The sequence below is a fragment of the Eumetopias jubatus genome, unplaced genomic scaffold, assembly GCF_037043125.1.
Source record: "Eumetopias jubatus isolate StellerSeaLion01/CBP00866 unplaced genomic scaffold, mEumJub1_p1.0 scaffold_11, whole genome shotgun sequence".
Lineage (NCBI taxonomy): Eukaryota > Metazoa > Chordata > Mammalia > Carnivora > Otariidae > Eumetopias > Eumetopias jubatus.
Window position 1 is genome coordinate 85503088 of NW_028274817.1, and position 15511 is coordinate 85518598.

At 48.3% G+C, this 15511-nt stretch overlaps 1 protein-coding gene across 2 annotated transcripts; it reads right to left on the minus strand.

The window, feature by feature from the left end:
• Window positions 1–211: 211 nt before the first annotated feature.
• On the minus strand, window positions 212–14928 carry TBC1D25 (TBC1 domain family member 25). 2 transcript variants are annotated; one of them, XM_088028804.1, is made up of 6 exons: window positions 14506–14928; window positions 12776–12883; window positions 11693–11900; window positions 2411–2538; window positions 2084–2272; window positions 212–1804 (listed from the first exon to the last, which is right to left on the minus strand). In XM_088028804.1, exons 1-6 carry the CDS (start codon window positions 14851–14853, stop codon window positions 446–448), a joined length of 2340 nt encoding a protein of 779 aa, XP_087884930.1. In that variant the 5' UTR covers window positions 14854–14928; the 3' UTR covers window positions 212–445. The 2 variants fall into 2 exon arrangements, with proteins under 2 accessions (XP_087884930.1, XP_027969322.1); XM_028113521.1 differs by having other exon boundaries at window positions 11693–11847; window positions 12774–12883.
• Window positions 14929–15511: the final 583 nt, after the last annotated feature.

Consider the following 15511-nt stretch of genomic DNA (forward strand, 5'->3'; position numbering starts at 1 on the left):
AAAATGGCCTCAGGCCTCCCCCAAGCAGTCCTCGACCTGCGCTCACCTTCTAGAACCAATTCTCAGCACCCACTCTCCTGCCACTGGGGAAGCGGGGGCCACCCTCCACCATGTGAGGCGTTTCCACTCCCTCAGGGCAGGAGCCCCTGGGGACTCCTGTCTATAACAAAACCCAGAGAGAGGGCAGAGAAATACACAGACCACAGTGACCTTCATGTGTGCAAAGTCCAGTTGTTAAAAACAATACAACATAAACTGAGAAAGGAGGCCGTGGCCTCCATGGACCAGTGCCAAGGCAGAGCCTCATACTCTCAGACCTGGGGAGAAAGGGGCCTGCACTCCAACAGGTTGAGGGCTGGCAGGCAGGGAGCTGGGGTCTCGTGTAGGCCCCCGTGGTAAAGAACAGAGGTCTGGTGGGGCTCGTGGTGGGCTGCAAGGAGCCTGATTACGACGGGGCTGTGGCCTCGGCCCCCTCCTCTGAGTCCCACACCTCTGACTGCAGGTAATCAGCGAAGAGAGCCTTGGCCCGGCGAAGGACGCGCCCCAGGTGGTGTTTTCGCACAAGGCGGTCAAAGTGCATGGCCAGCTCGTTGTAATCTAGCCCGTTGCGCATGATGTGGTCGCGGTGCTCCAGCAGGATGGCAAGGCAGAGGAAGAGCATAAATGGGTTCCCTCGGCCAAATTCCTGGGGCGGGGGCAGGCCCAGTGGGGGTGGGGGTGGCAGGGACTTTCCAGGTTCTTGTGGGGAGCCCAACTCTGGCATCAAGGGGGATCCCGCAGCCACATCACCAGCGGGAGAGGCCTCTTGGGTGGATGGCGGAGATGAGGAGGATGGGGAATCAGGGCGGGAAGAGGAGGAGAGTGGGTCTGAGGAGTTCAACAAGGGCTCGGAGAGGGACTTGGAGCTGATGAGGGCAGCTGGGTGGGGCAGCTGGACCAGAGGGTCCCTCCTGGAGCCTGTGTTATCCCTGAGTTGCTGGAGGTCATCCAGACTGGCTTGTCTCAGGAGACGGCCCCCGCCACCAGGCCCCTGGCCGGTCGTCACTAAGTGGTCAACAGCATCTTCGAAAGCACTGCCCCCTCCCCCGGCAGGCCTCAGCATGTGCCTCTGTCGCATGGGCCGCCCCCTGTGGCCACTGAAGCCAGGGTCTGCCACTTGGCTGGGGGGTCCGACGAGCTCTACCTCATGTTCAGGAGGATCGGGGGGCAGCGAACTCCAGGTGACCTCGAGCATGCGGAGGGCATCGTCAAAGGCAAACTCGCGCTTGAGTTCCAGCAGCAGCCAGCGGTAGCAGAAGAACAGGTCATCAGCACCGGCTTCTTGTAGGTACTGGTAGAAGTCAGGGTCGGCATGTCGTAGCAGCAGCTTGAGGTGGGCAAACTTGGTGGCCATGGCGCGGCCATCAGGATGGAAGTTCGCGGCCAGGCGCTTCATGATGCCACAAAAGCAGACGAAGGCATGGCCTTCGTGGTCCATGACGGCAAGGATGGGCGAGGCGAGGTCGCTCATGCCCTGGCAGTAGGACACCTGCGGGTGGGTGACGGCGTAGGTGGTGAGCAAGTCGTGCAGTGCCCGCAGGTGTGGGCCGTCCTCGGGCCCTGCATAGTAGGGGTGGGCCCGGTCCGTCCGCAGCACATCCTTGAGGACTGTGCTGCGGATGAATTCCAAGTCTTCAGGGCTCGCTCGTTGTGCCCACTCACTCTTGAGCTGTTCATACTCGCGACTCTTGCGTTTCATGTAGTCCATCCGCTCGCGGCCCGTCAGCCCATCTGGGTACACGTTCAACAGGTACCGCCACACCACCTGGCCACGGACAAAAGGGATAAGGCTGAGGTTCTACAAATGAGCCACCACATCCCAGTGGCTATCCGTTGCCACCCACCCTGCTGCCTTGGGGCCTTTGTCTTCCTTCGGAAAAGTCGGCCTTTCCTCCTCTGCCTCCCAGCCCCTCCCTGAAGGAGAGCTGGCTGTCCTGGAATGGCGCCACGCCATCCCGTGACAGCGTGGTCCGCTGCCTGTGTCTCGTGAGCTAGTCATGGACTGCAGGAGTGAGAGATCCGATGAGTGACCGAGGAGGCTCACCTTTCGCAGGGAGGGCTCCACACCACCGTGATAGATCCGCAGGCGCAACTCCTCAGGGCGGGAGAGCTGGCCCTCGTGGTTTAGGTATGTGTGAAACTCGGCATCGCTCAGGGGAGGCTTGAAGGGCTTGACATCTTCCCCATATGACCAGCTTAGCACCTGCTGGACCTTAGACAAGGTGCGGCCCACCTGTGAAAGAAGGAGGGAGAAAGGCCACCAGTCAGCTGGGCAGGCTACGGGCAGGTGCCAACCAGCATGCTCAGAATCGGGGGTGCCAGGTAGGCCTGCCCTCCCCCTGCAGCCGGCCACAGGGGTCCCTGAAGCCACCTGAGAGAGGATAGACTGTGTGAAGGGCAGGGCAGCTGTCGTGAGCGATGACCTTTTCTCAGCCAGTAGCACGTCAGAACCAATGACATCCTTGGGGCTGATTATGTCCCAGTCTTCCAGCAGAGGGCCTAGGCACACAGAATGACATGTTACAAGAACAGGGTGAGAGTCCCACACCTCAGAGCTGGGTTCCTCTCCTACCAAAGCCAGGCCACCACCACCGCACCCCCCGCCGGGGCAATGAATGACTCCCGCTCTCTCTTCCCATGTCATCTAAATCAGGCAAAACATAAAACCGTGAATAATTCTTTTGTGGTAACTGTCCCACAAAATGGCTCAGCAGACTCTAAGCAGTACTTTAATGGTATAAAGTAATAGTTATTGTGGGGCGCCTGGGTGGCTCAGTTGGTTAAGCCACTGCCTTCAGCTCAGGTCATGATCCTGGAGTCCTGGGATCGAGTCCCGCATCGGGCTGCCTGCTTCTCTCTCTGACCCTCCCCCCTCTCATGCTCTCTCTCTCTATCTCATTCTCTCTCTCAAATAAATAAATAAAATCTTAAAAAAAAACCCAAACCGAAATTAAAAAAAAAAAGTAATAGTTATTGAGCACTTACTATGTGCCGAGCACTGTGACAAGGGCTTCCCTTTATGCCAGGAAGTGTTCTGAGCCCTTTGCAAATACTGACTCATTTAATATTCACATCCTTTCTATAAGTTGGGCACTATTTTTTTTTAAGATTTTATTTATTTGACAGAGAGAGACACAGCAAGAGAGGGAACACAAGCAGGAAGAGTGGGAGAGGGAGAAGCAGGCTTCCCACGGAGCAGGGAGCCTGATGTGGGGCTCGATCCCAGGACCCTGGGACCATGACCTGAGCTGAAGGCAGATGCTTAAACCGACTGAGCCACACAGGTGCCCCTGGGCACTATTTTTTTTAAAAGATTTTATTTATTTATTTGAGAGAGAGAGAGAGAGGGAGGGAGAGCACCAAGGGAGAGAGAGGGAGCAGCAGATACCCCACAGAGCAGGGAGCCCGATGCGGGGCTCGATCCCAGGGCCCCAAGATCATGACCTGAGCCGAAGGCAGATGCTTAACAACTGAGCCACCCAGGCATCTGGCACCATTACTACTAGTACTACTACTATTATGATTATTATTTTTAGAGATTTTATTTATTTATTTGATACAGAGAGACACAGCGAGAGAAGGAACACAAGCAGGGGGAGCGGGAGAGGGAGAAGCAGGCTTCCCGCCGAGCAGGGAGCCCGATGTAGGGCTCGATCCCAGGACCTTGGGATCATGACCTGAGCCGAAGGCAGACGCTTAATGACTGAGCCACCCAGGTGCCCTATTATTATTATTATTATAAATATTTTTATGTCTAAGTAACTGCCACACACCCAACATGGGGCTTGAACTCACAACCCCAATATCAAGAGTCACATGCTCCGCTGACTGACCCAGCCAGGCGCCTCCAGTTAGGCACTATTATTAACACCATTCTTTCTATGAGGAAATAGGCACAGTCAATATAAGAGAGTTGCCTGGGGCGCCTGGGTGGCTCAGTTGTTAAACGTCTGCCTCCGGCTCAGGTCATGGTCCCAGAGTCCTGGGATCGAGCCCCACGTCAGGCTCCCTGCTCAGCGGGAAGCCAGCTTCTTCTTTTCCCGCTCCCCCTGCTTGTGTTCCTTCTCTTGCTGTCTCTCTCTCTCTCTCTGTCAAATAAATAAAATCTTAAAAAAAAATAAGATAGTTGCCTAAGGCCTCATAGCTAAGCAAGTGAAAGAACTAAATTTGAAGCCCAGGCCCAAAGCTCGAGAGCCCAAACTCTTAATCTTATATTCACGCTAGTCTCCATCCCACAACTGGTACAGATTACCATATCATTCTCATTTTGTAGATGATGACAAAAAAGGTTGGGACAATTAACAGTCAGCCAAGATTCTACAGCTGGGAAATGGTAGGGCTGGCTAGATCTGTACCTTGTTTACCTTACTCCAGAGCCCAGACATATTTTAAGGAGAGGTATTTGTGGAACAGCAATTTCGTGTATCTTACACAGAGGAAACAGTGCTGACGTCACTCTACCCAGTTCTGGCCCTTGGAACATCAGCAGAAGTCTATCCCTTTCCTCTCTTCCTTACTTGCCCTCACATCCTTTCTTCCCACCTCAAATGTGATGTGATGGCTGAAGTGACAGTGGCCACGTGCAGGGAAGTTTGAGAGACTTATTAAGAGATGTCAGCCCCGGCACCACAGAGCTGCTAAGATGACAACAGCAATGTCCAGTGGATTTCAAACTCTGCTATATGAAACAAATCAGCTTTGTTTAAGCCATCGTCATTTGCAGGCCGATGCTGTCCCTAAGCAGCCTGTCCATAGAGTCCACTGTACCTTCTCCCACAGAGCCGAGGGAGGAGCAAACCCTAGGCCATATTTGGATGTCACTGCCTCTCCCTGGATGTCTCATAGAGCACTGAGAACCTACAGAGTCCAAAAGGAGAGCCAAAGATCCACTCTGGACGTGACCTCCTCCTCTGCTCCTCTATCTGTTCATTTGCTTGAGCCAGAAACCTGAGAGACGTCCTTGCCGCCTCCCACTCTCTCAACTCCCAGGGCCAAACTGTCGCTAAGCCCCATGGCTTCTGCACGCAAAACATACTTCGGTTCCACCTCTTCTCTCATCTCTGCCTTGTCACCTGAGCCACCACATCTCTCACCTGAAACTGCCTCTTTGCTCCTCTCCACTCTCTCCCAACAGCTGCCAGAGTGGTACTTTGGAAAGAAAGTATATACTTTGGAAACAAAGTATGAAAACACTTAACAGGCAAAAGAGAGAAGGTCAAACTAATGGTCTGAAAGACCAAATAGAAGAACCCCTTCAAAGTACAGAGCTAGAGCTTGATGATTTGAGTGAAAATGTAGAGATACCCGGAAGACAAGTCCAGGAGACTTAAGATGCAAGTAGTGCTGTTCCTCAACTCTGGAAGCAAGAAGACAGTGGCTTGCCGCACCCATGGAGCACTGTTAGGAAAGCCTTGAGATGCAAGCCCCCCCGCCCAGCCAAGACAGTACATATCTATCGTAGCCAAAGAAAGACATTTTTGATCATTGGAGTACATCCAATCCATGCATCTTGTTGGAAAACAAGAAGTTCTCTAAGCAAATGACTCCTGAATGACTACCAGGGCTCCAAGTGGGGAAAGGCAAAAGGGAGGGTAAATGGCGACAGGCCACAAGTTTTTAATATGTGTAGTTAAACATGAAATGACAAAGGTACTGTGATTGGGAGTTTGTAGGATTCCTGAAACATAAGTGAACTACTATAAAGAAAATATGACAGCCTGGAATTTAAAAAGAAATTACTATCTATCTATCTATCTATCTATCTATCTATACAAAAAGAAATTACTACCTAACCAAAACCCAGAAGTTAAAGGTTAGGGATCAGAGTAAAAATAAGAACTAAAAGTGTTCTGAAGCTTCCATTTCAAGGGCCTGGGAGGGTGGGAGAGACTGGAGGGAAAAAGATTTCACTGTCACTTGCTTAAGAAAACATAAATCCTAGTATGGGGTTTTTGTGAGAGACATACCTAAAACTAAGTGACAGAGAAAGGCTGAAAGCTGAAGAAACCTAAAGGTATTCCTGGCAAACACCAACAAACAGAAAGCAAGCACAGCCATGTGAATGTCAGAAAAAGCACCGCTCGAGGCCAGAAGTATTACAGGAAAAGAAAGACATTCTATATTGATTAAAAAAAGAGAGAACCCATAAATAGGATGGGCAAGGGATTTCTATAAGCACAAACTCATCCAGTGGCAAAGCCTGATCTGAACTGCCATAAGACTATATAAAGTCTTTATATAACCTACTAAGCGTGAATGCGTACACATTTCCCTGGAGAAGCATCCAAATGTCTCATTATGGGGTGCCGTCCCAGGCCCTACTTGTGGTATTACATAATAGATGCTATGCATACTACATTTTCCTAAAATTGTCAAACTTCCCAAACCCTAAATTAATACATAAATTCTGTGCAATGCCAATCAGAAATCTAATGGGGTTTTTCCTGGAACTGGATAAAAACTATTTTAATGATTATATGGAAGAATTCACATTTAAGAAGAGTTAAGAAAAAAAAAAGAGCCAGGAAAAGAACAGTGGGAGGATGGCAATGCTTGCCTTATTAAAATTAACCACAAAACCACGGTGATAAAAATATGGTGTTAGCACAGCAATAGACAAATGGAGTCAACCGGTGGAATGTGGTAAACAGCCCAGAAATAAATCCCAAGTACACACGGGAACTCAGTGTATGATAAGAGTGTCACTTCAAATCAGTGTAAACATGGTGGTTCTTTAATAAATGATGCTGGCTTAACTGTTTATCTGGAATTTTTTTTAAGAACCAGGTGTACTTATCACAATGTTCACAGCATAGAGATTTATATGTAAAAAAAGAAAATAATAAGCACATTAGAAGAAAACGTAGGAGAATATTTGCATAAGCTTGGGGATGGGGAAGACGTTCCAAAGTAAGGGGAGATACTCAAATCATAAAGGAAGAGATAGGTATTATGTATAAGACTGCATACAGATTATAGTTTTCAGTAGGACAAAAAAAAAAAAAGACACTGTAAGCAAAGTCATAAAACAAATGATAAGCTGGGAAAAAATGTTTGCAGTACATATGACAGAAAGAGGATTCCACATCCCAGCTGTACACAGTGGTTGAAGGTCTAGGCTGGGTGATCTTCCATCTGTAGAGGTGGCAGAAACGGGCTTCTTCCCAGAAAGAGGGACTGGCTGTCCACGTTGTCACAACAAGCCTGTTGCTTTCACAGTCATGAACATGATCACAAGAACATCATTAATATTTATAATGACAGCCGCATCTATTGGATACTTAAGAGTCTGAGACCATTTATGTTAAACACATACCATTTGTGTATATATACAAATACAAATATACTTATGTTTATATGTGGATAAATATGTGTGTGTGTACGAATAAGTAAAGGAACTGCAAAATTACACATCAAGCTAATCAAAGTGGTTCCTGTAGGGCAAAAGGGTAGGGGATCAAGATTAGGCACAGTGCAGGGTGCCTGGGTGGCTCAGTCAGTGAAGCGGCTGCCTTGGGCTCAGGTAATGATCCCAGGGTCCTGGGATTGAGCCCCGCATCAGGCTCTCTGCTCAGCAGGGAGGCTGCTTCTCCCTCTCCCTCTGCCCCTCTCCCCAGGCTCCTGCTCCCTCTCTCAAATAAATAAATTTTCTTTTAAAAAAAGGTTAGGCACAGTGGTTCCAGGAGACTTCAGTACTATTTGAAATGTTTTCATTTTTCATAAGGAAAAATTTTTTTTATTTTTTTTAATTTTTTTTAAAGATTTTATTTATTTGACAGAGAGAGACACAACGAGAGAGGGAACACAAGCTCGGAGAGTGAGAGAGGAAGAAGCAGGCCCCCCGCCGAGCAGGGAGCCCGATGTGGGGCTCCAACCCAGGACCCTGGGATCATGACCTGAGCCGAAGGCAGACGCTCAACGACTGAGCCACCCAGGCGCCCCAGGAAAATTTATTTACTAGGTAACTAAAAAGTTAATTTCTTTAAAAAAATGCAACTTAAATCAAATTCCCATTAGGATTTTAATGAACTGATAGGCTAATTCTATTAGATGAAAAGAACAGTAAGTGCACAAGAATATTTAAGAAAAATTTTTAAAAAGGAAAACATTAAAATCTATCATAAAGCTATGTGATTGAAACAACATGAACTGGTTTGGCTTTAACAAAGAGATCAACTATAAGAAGACCAGGAATTCAGACGAATGGCAAAGACAGATAGCCAGAGATAGGAACTTCTGCCAGAGTAGCCCTGTGTGCTTAGCTCAGTCACTTAACTAATTGCCCAAGCCTTGGTTTCCTCACCTGCAAAATAGACACAGTAGCACTGTTTCAGTAAAGAAATCAAATCTGTGCAGGGACGCCTGGGTGGCTCAGTCGTTAAGCATCTGCCCCTGGCTCAGGTCGTGATCCCAGGGTCCTGGGATCAAGTCCCGCATCGGGCTCCTTGCTCAGCAGGGAGCCTGCTTCTCCCTCTGCCCCCTCCCCTTGCCTGTGCTCTCTCTCTCTGATAAATAAATAAATAAATAAATAAATATTTCTTTCTTTCTTTAAAAAAAAAAGGAAAGAAATCAAATCTGTGCAGCTAATAAACATGAAGAAAACCCCAACTGCATAAGAACTGAGAGGAATGCAGGGACGCCTGGGTGGCTCAGTGGGTTAAGCGTCTGCCTTCAGCTCAGGTCACAATCCTGGGGTCCTGGGATTGAGCCCCGCATCAGGCTCTCTGCTCAGCGGGCAGCCTGCTTCTCCCTCTCCCTCTGCCACTCCCCCTGCTTGTGCTCTCTCTTTCTCTCCGTCAAATAAATAAATAAAATCTTTTTTAAAAATTAAAAAGAACTGAGAGGAATGCAAATAAAGCAGAGAGACGGACCCTTCTCAATTTGACAAAAAGACATTTAAATGTTATTTTTTTAGAGAATCAACTTTCCAGTTATTGATGAGTCCATTCTTTTCCTACTGTTCTCTCATTTACTACATTCCTGCATTTGGTAAACAAACCTGTTTCTGTCTTTTGCCCATCTCTGTCACTATCTTTCTCCCTGACTCCAGTTTTTCTCTCCCTCTCTCCACCTCCTGCTCTTTTTCTCAAGGCTGCCAATCTTAACAAGCCCACAATTTCATAGAATCAAATGGTTAAAAGCATTTGATTTTAAATGTTAAAAGCATCTGGAGCCACCATCTGGGTTCAAATCCTGCTCTTGCGCTTACTGTCTGTGTGACATGCGGAAGTCCTGTTCCCCTCTCTGAGCCTCGGTTTCCTCAACTATAACATAGGGATGACCATCATGCCTACCCTGTAAGGTTGTTTTGACAATCCAATGAATAAATATTACATGTGTAGCATGGTCCTAAGTGTTCAACATATATTAGCTATTTATATGTTACTATGACGTTCATAAAAGACCTCAGTCATTCCAAATGAGCATATGAATTCCCTGAGGCTGGGAACCATGTTTTCCACTCCACGACTTTTATTATTTATTTTTTAAGATTTTATTATTTTTTAAAAAGATTTATTTATTCATTTTAGAGAGAGAGACAGGGACAGAGTGGAGGGAGGGGCAGAGGGAGAGAATCTTCCAGCAGACTCCCCGCTGAGCATGGAGTCCAATGTGGGGCTCGATCCCATGACCCATGAGACTATCACCCGAGCCAAAACCAAGAGTTGGACGCTTAACTGACTGAGCCACCCAGGCGCCCCCAAATTTTATTTGTTCGTCTGAGAGAGAATGAGAGGGAGAGAAAGCATGAGCAGGGGAAGGGGCAGAGGGAGAGGGAGAGGGAGAAGCAGACTCCTCGCTGAGCACAGAGCCCAAGGTAGGGCTCGATCCCAGGACCCTGGGATCATGACCTGAGCTTAACTCAGTTAAGCAGCCAGCTCTTGATTTCAGCTCAGGTCCTGATCTTGGGGTCCTGGGAATGAGCCCCACTTCGGGCTCTCTGCTCAGCGGGGAGCCTGTTTCTCTCTCTCCCTGCCACTACCCTGCTCATGCTCTCTCTCTCTCTCTCTCTCTCTCTGTCAAATAAAGAAATAAATTTCAAATCTACAATAAAGTTAAAAAGATGAATTCCGGGGCGCCTGGGTGGCTCAGTTGGTTAAGCAACTGCGTTCGGTTCAGGTCATGATCTTGGAGTCCCGGGATCGAGTCCCACATCGGGCTTCCTGCTTCTCCCTCTGACCCTCTTCCCTCTCATGCTCTCTATCTCTCATTCTCTCTCTCTCAAATAAATAAATAAAATCTAAAAAAAAAAGATGAATTCAGAGGGCACATTCTGCGTGGAGCACTGGGTGTTATGCACAAACAATGAATCATGGAACACTACATCAAAAACTAATGATGTAATATATGGTGATTAACATAACAATAAAAAATTTTAAAAAAGATGAATTCATTGAATACCCATACATCCTTCATCTAGCTCCCCTAATTATTCACATTTTTTGCCACACTTGCTTCATCTTGCTCTCTCTCTATAGATACATATTGTTTTTTTTCAAAGATCTATTTACTTATTTCAGAGAGAGAGCAAACGGGTGGAGGGTCAGAGGGAGAGAGAATGCTTGGGCAGATTCCCCACTGATCGTGGAGCCCGACGTGAGGCTGGATCCCAGGACCCTGAGATCATGACCTGAGCTGAAATCAAGAGCTGGCTGCTTAACTGAGTTAGCCACCCAAGTGCCCCAATACATACTATTTTTTTGCTGAATTATTTGCAGACATCATGACACTTTACCCCTTAGTACTTAACTGTTTTTCCCAAGAACAAGGATATCTTCCTTCAATAACCATGATACCATTACAATACCCAGGACATTTAACACTGATACAATATTATCATCTAATGTATGGTTTGTAATCAAATTTTTGGGCCCATGTCTTAATTTATCTGTGTGCTCCCAGGGACCAACACAGGTAAGTGTCAGGGAACAAATATGAGAAGAGAGGAAGTGGCTGAGAGATCAAGGGAACAATGAATGAGTGAGCAAGAGTACAAACAAATATGAGTGCATGATGAATGAATGAATGAATGAATACAACCATCATTATTATAATCAGCATTATATAGTTAGGTGTTATTATAATGGGAACATACAATACTACATTTCCATTGTTATGCTGCATTATATAATTATAACTTGTATTACTAGATTATATAATAGTAAATATAATATAAGTTATTGTTAGAACTAATATTTTTTTAATATTTTTATTTTGGGCGGGGTGAGGCAGGGGGGAGAGAGAGAGAGAATCTCAAGCAGACTCTGCAGTGAGCGCAGAGCCCAACACAGGGCTCGATCTCACAACCCTGAGATCATGACCTGAGCCGAAACCAAGAGTTGGATGCTCAACCGACTGAGCCACCCAGGCTCCCCTAGAGCTAATATTTTTTGAGCATTCACTATGCAGCCATGCATTGTTCCAGGCATTTTACGTGAATTTCCCTGCTTAATCCTCACGATGGTCCTAAGATACCATTATTTCTACTTTACAGGTAAAGAAATCGAGGCCCAGTGGCCAAGCTAGGATGTGAACCTAGGATACCTTCTTCCTTTCAAGCCCACTGAGAGGGAGTGTATTGTAAGGGGGTGAAGTCATCCCCTGGGGAAAGGGTGCGGCCCAGAGCAGTGCCCCCAGGGCGCCAGGTACTCACTGTCCTCGGTGGGCCGAATGTCTACCCGCAGCTGCAGGTAAGGTTTGGAGGCTGTGGTGAAGGCTGTACTGAGGTCCCAGTCAGAAAGGAGTGAGAGGTAAGTTTCCTGCCCCAGCCGATCCCGGCCCAGGTAGCTGATGCCAAAGTTCTTCTTCCTGTACAGAGGAGGTGTGGCAGCTCTCAAGTGCCCCCAGTGCCCTGGAGGCCCCAGGGACAGTTTCCACAAAAAGCCAGGAAAGGCAGAGATGATGCTGAACAACTCTGCTATGTGTTGGGTACTGTGCCAAGGATTTTGGGCTGCCTGAGGTCAGATGGTTTACCTCTACTTTGTTACACAAACACAGAAATGGGTACACACCTGCTTATATCTAGAGGGCACACTGAACACTTAAAATGTTGATCCCCTCTAGGGAGGGTGACAGGGTAGTTGAGGGATAGAAGTGGGAAGAAAGCAGCCTTCCTGCTGCATAAAAAATAAAGCAAGCTGTGTGTTTGTTATTTTTCAGAACAAAAAATGTTTATGCAAAAAAGTCAAATAACAACTAAGAATTTGTTCCTCAGATACACTTGAGCAATTGTGTGATGAAGTATGTGGTGTAACTACTGTAACCATGGAAACATCCTAAGTAGACATCACTTGTGTACTCTTTATTACTATGTGCATGTATTCCTCCAAAATAACAACCACAACAAAATAAGCATCACACCTGTCCCCAAGAGACACCACTTTTCATCTATCAGGTCAGCAAATTTTCCAATGTTTTCTAGTAACCAGTGCTTCTGAGGGAAACAGGCATTTTATATGCTGCTGGGGAGATTGTAAATTGGCAAAAACCTGTCTGGAGAGCATTTTGGAAACATCCATTGAAATTTTAAAAAGCATACACCCTTTAACCCAGCAATACCACCGCTAGGAATTTATCCTATGACTAGATTTCCCCAAATATCCCAGGATATGCAAATGTGGCAGTTCACTGGGGGATTATTTGTAATAATGAAACAAACAAACAACAAAAAAGCCCAACAATCACTGTTGAGGTAGGTGGCCCCATGGTCAGTCCCCCAGCATCCCATAACTCACCCATTCAAATCAAATGCTCGGATGAGGATGTGCTGTAAAACATCGAGTGAGGTGATCTGGGGGTCGACAGCAAAAGAGCGGAACTCAGGTGACAAAAAGCTCTCACACTTCTGGGGAGAGAAGACACAGGGTGGGCCATCAGGTGCCACATCACCACACTGAAGCGGAGTGAGGGATAGGAGGCAAGGTCAGACAAGGTGTGGGCAGGGGCACATGGAGGTGGGTGTTCTGGGTCATGGTTTTTGCTCTGAGTGAGGAGTAAGACTTGGAGGGTTCTGTGCAGAGGAGGAATGTGATCTGACTCGGGATTTAACAGGATCCTTCTGGCTGGTCCTAGAAGAACAGACTGTGGGGGGCAAGGGAGAAAGCAGCAGTCCAGTGAGGAGGAGGCTACTGCAGTGGTCCAAGCATCTAGTCCTTCTTCTTTGTTCCCTCAACAATGGTTGTCAGGATCACCATGTCCAGTCTGGCCCCCGTTAAATCAATACTCCATGCTGCATCAATTTAGTACATCTATCTACAATACTATCCTGCTTAAATCTCTTCAAAGGCAACCCCCGGGTCCCCAGAAGGTGGGCCTATAGGACGCTAGCCAGCCTCTCTTCAGTCAGCTTTTTTGAACTTTACACTCTGGCACCACCAAACTGCTGGAAGTTACTTTGAACACATCCTGGCTCCAGGACTCTGCCTGTGCTGATCCCCCTGTTTGTAAAGTCCTTCCCACTTTCTTCCAGCTGGCTTACCCAGAGCTTGGCCATCATCTCTTTTCTGAATTCCCAAACCCATTACCCTGAGGCGATCTGTTTACTTCTTTCCAGAATCTACCTTCTCACCAACACCAGTGCCACCACTCTAGTCCCAGCCACCATGACCACTTGCTGGAGCTATGGCAACAGCTTTCTTAGAATACATGGCAAAGGCCCTTCACAATCTGCCCCTCTTTTGCCTCATTGTTTTACCCCCTACCCACTCCTGCCCTTGCTCTCTCGCTCCAGCAATGTGGGAACCTAAGGTAACATGCCAAACTCATCCCCAGCTCCCAGCCTTTGCCCTTGCTGTTCTCTCTGCTTCCACTCTTCCTCCAATACACACAGGGCTGATTCCTTTTGTATTTGGGTCTCTGCTTCCTCAATACCTCTCTAGGGACTTCCCGCTACAACCTTGGCTAAAGTAACTCCCTAGTTCAGAAGCTTTTTCCTTATCCCCTCACAACATTCACCAGTGTCCAAAGCATCTCATTTATTTAGCTGTCTTCCCGACAAGCAGGTCAGCTCATCCTGGGTGAGACTGTAAATCTGCACACAAGCGCAGTCTCAATATACATGTTAATTGACTTCAGCACCTCCTTTTCAGACACCAACAGCCCCCCTCACTCCTTTTCAGACACCAACAGCCCCCCTCACTCCTCAGGACCTCACTCCTTAACTATTTAAGGCCCCTCCTCCAGCCCTATGGCCCCTCCTCTCTACCCATAATCTCCACCTATCCATTCCTTAGGCCCCCTACCCTTCCATCTTCAGTCCCTACGTCCTCAGGCCCTGCCCGGCATGTCCAGGTCCAGCCTCCGCCCCCCCCCCCCCCGCTCGTCCCCACCACTATCACTCTGCCCTCAAGCCTCGCCCCTCAGGTTAACACCCCAGATCTCGGGTCCCGCCCTCCAACTTGGGAGAGTCACCGCCTTCCCCTCCCCTGGGCACCCCAGGAGGGCAGGCCGACCAACTGTCAGCCTCACCTTGACTCGGACCCGTACCACCTCTCGCTCCTCCTCCTCAGCCGCCGCCGCCTGGGCTCCCCCACCAGGTGGGGGCGCTCCAGAGCCGGCCAAATCCGAGGATCCAGAGGCCGACGCCATCCCGCCGCCACCCGCCTCAGGGCGACGGTTGACCGTTGCCCCCCACCTCTGTGCGCACTCCAGAGTACGGGCGCCCGCGGCCCCACCTTGCGCCCCGGCGCAGGCGCAGAGGGCGCTGTGCGACCCTGCCCCCCCATTGCCCCTCCCACCCAACACAGGGTGGAGTTGGCCTCTGCGCACGCGCTTGAGATACTGTTGCCAGCTATCCCGCCCCCAAAAGCGGTGCATTGTGCCTCATTTCCACCAGTGCGCAGCCGCCTACTGAGGTCCCATCTCCCCGAGCCTGCGGTTCGGTTGTCTTGGCAGCTCAATTCCCGATTCACCTACGCGTTACTGTGACGTTTTACTCAGGCGAGAGAAGTGGGCGGGGAAAAGAACCTGCTGTGCGATGACGTCAGGCCCCACATCCCGCCCCGAGTTCCCTCGTGCCTCTGCTTAACAGATGATGTCATCTATTTCAAAAGCCTGTGGCCCTTGCTTCAAATGAGTCCGCTGAATGGAAAATAATCCTTTTCCAGAATCTCTTAAAAATAGTTTCCACTTTGTGAAAATTCATGGAGCTGCACATTTATGACTTTTGCAGTTTCTGTCTGCATATTCCTTTTTAAAAAAAGACTATTTATTTGCGAGAGAGAGAGTGCATAAGCCAGGGGAAGGGGCAGAGGAAGAGGGAGAAGCGGACTCCCCACTGAGAAGAGAGCCTTACCGTGTGGCTCGATCCCAGGACCCCAGGATCATGACCTGAACTGAAGGCAGATGCTTAATTGACTGAGCCACCCAGGCGCCCCTGCATGATATCTTTCAATAAATAACTTACTAAAAAAAGCTATTCTTATGCTCTCTGGAGGTCCTAGCTTTTTAAGTTTGCCTTCATTTTATTTAATCC

Coding starts and splice junctions, on each gene's coding strand:
- TBC1D25 (XM_088028804.1), bottom strand. CDS start 14,853: ATGCACCGCTTTTGGGGGCGGGATAGCTGGCAACAGTATCTCAAGCGC. Junction 11,901..12,775: donor TCCGAGCATTTGATTTGAAT/GGGTGAGTTATG, acceptor AAACTGTCCCTG/GGGCCTCCAGGGCACTGGGG. Junction 1,805..2,083: donor TGGAGCCCTCCCTGCGAAAG/GTGAGCCTCCTC, acceptor GTCCGTGGCCAG/GTGGTGTGGCGGTACCTGTT.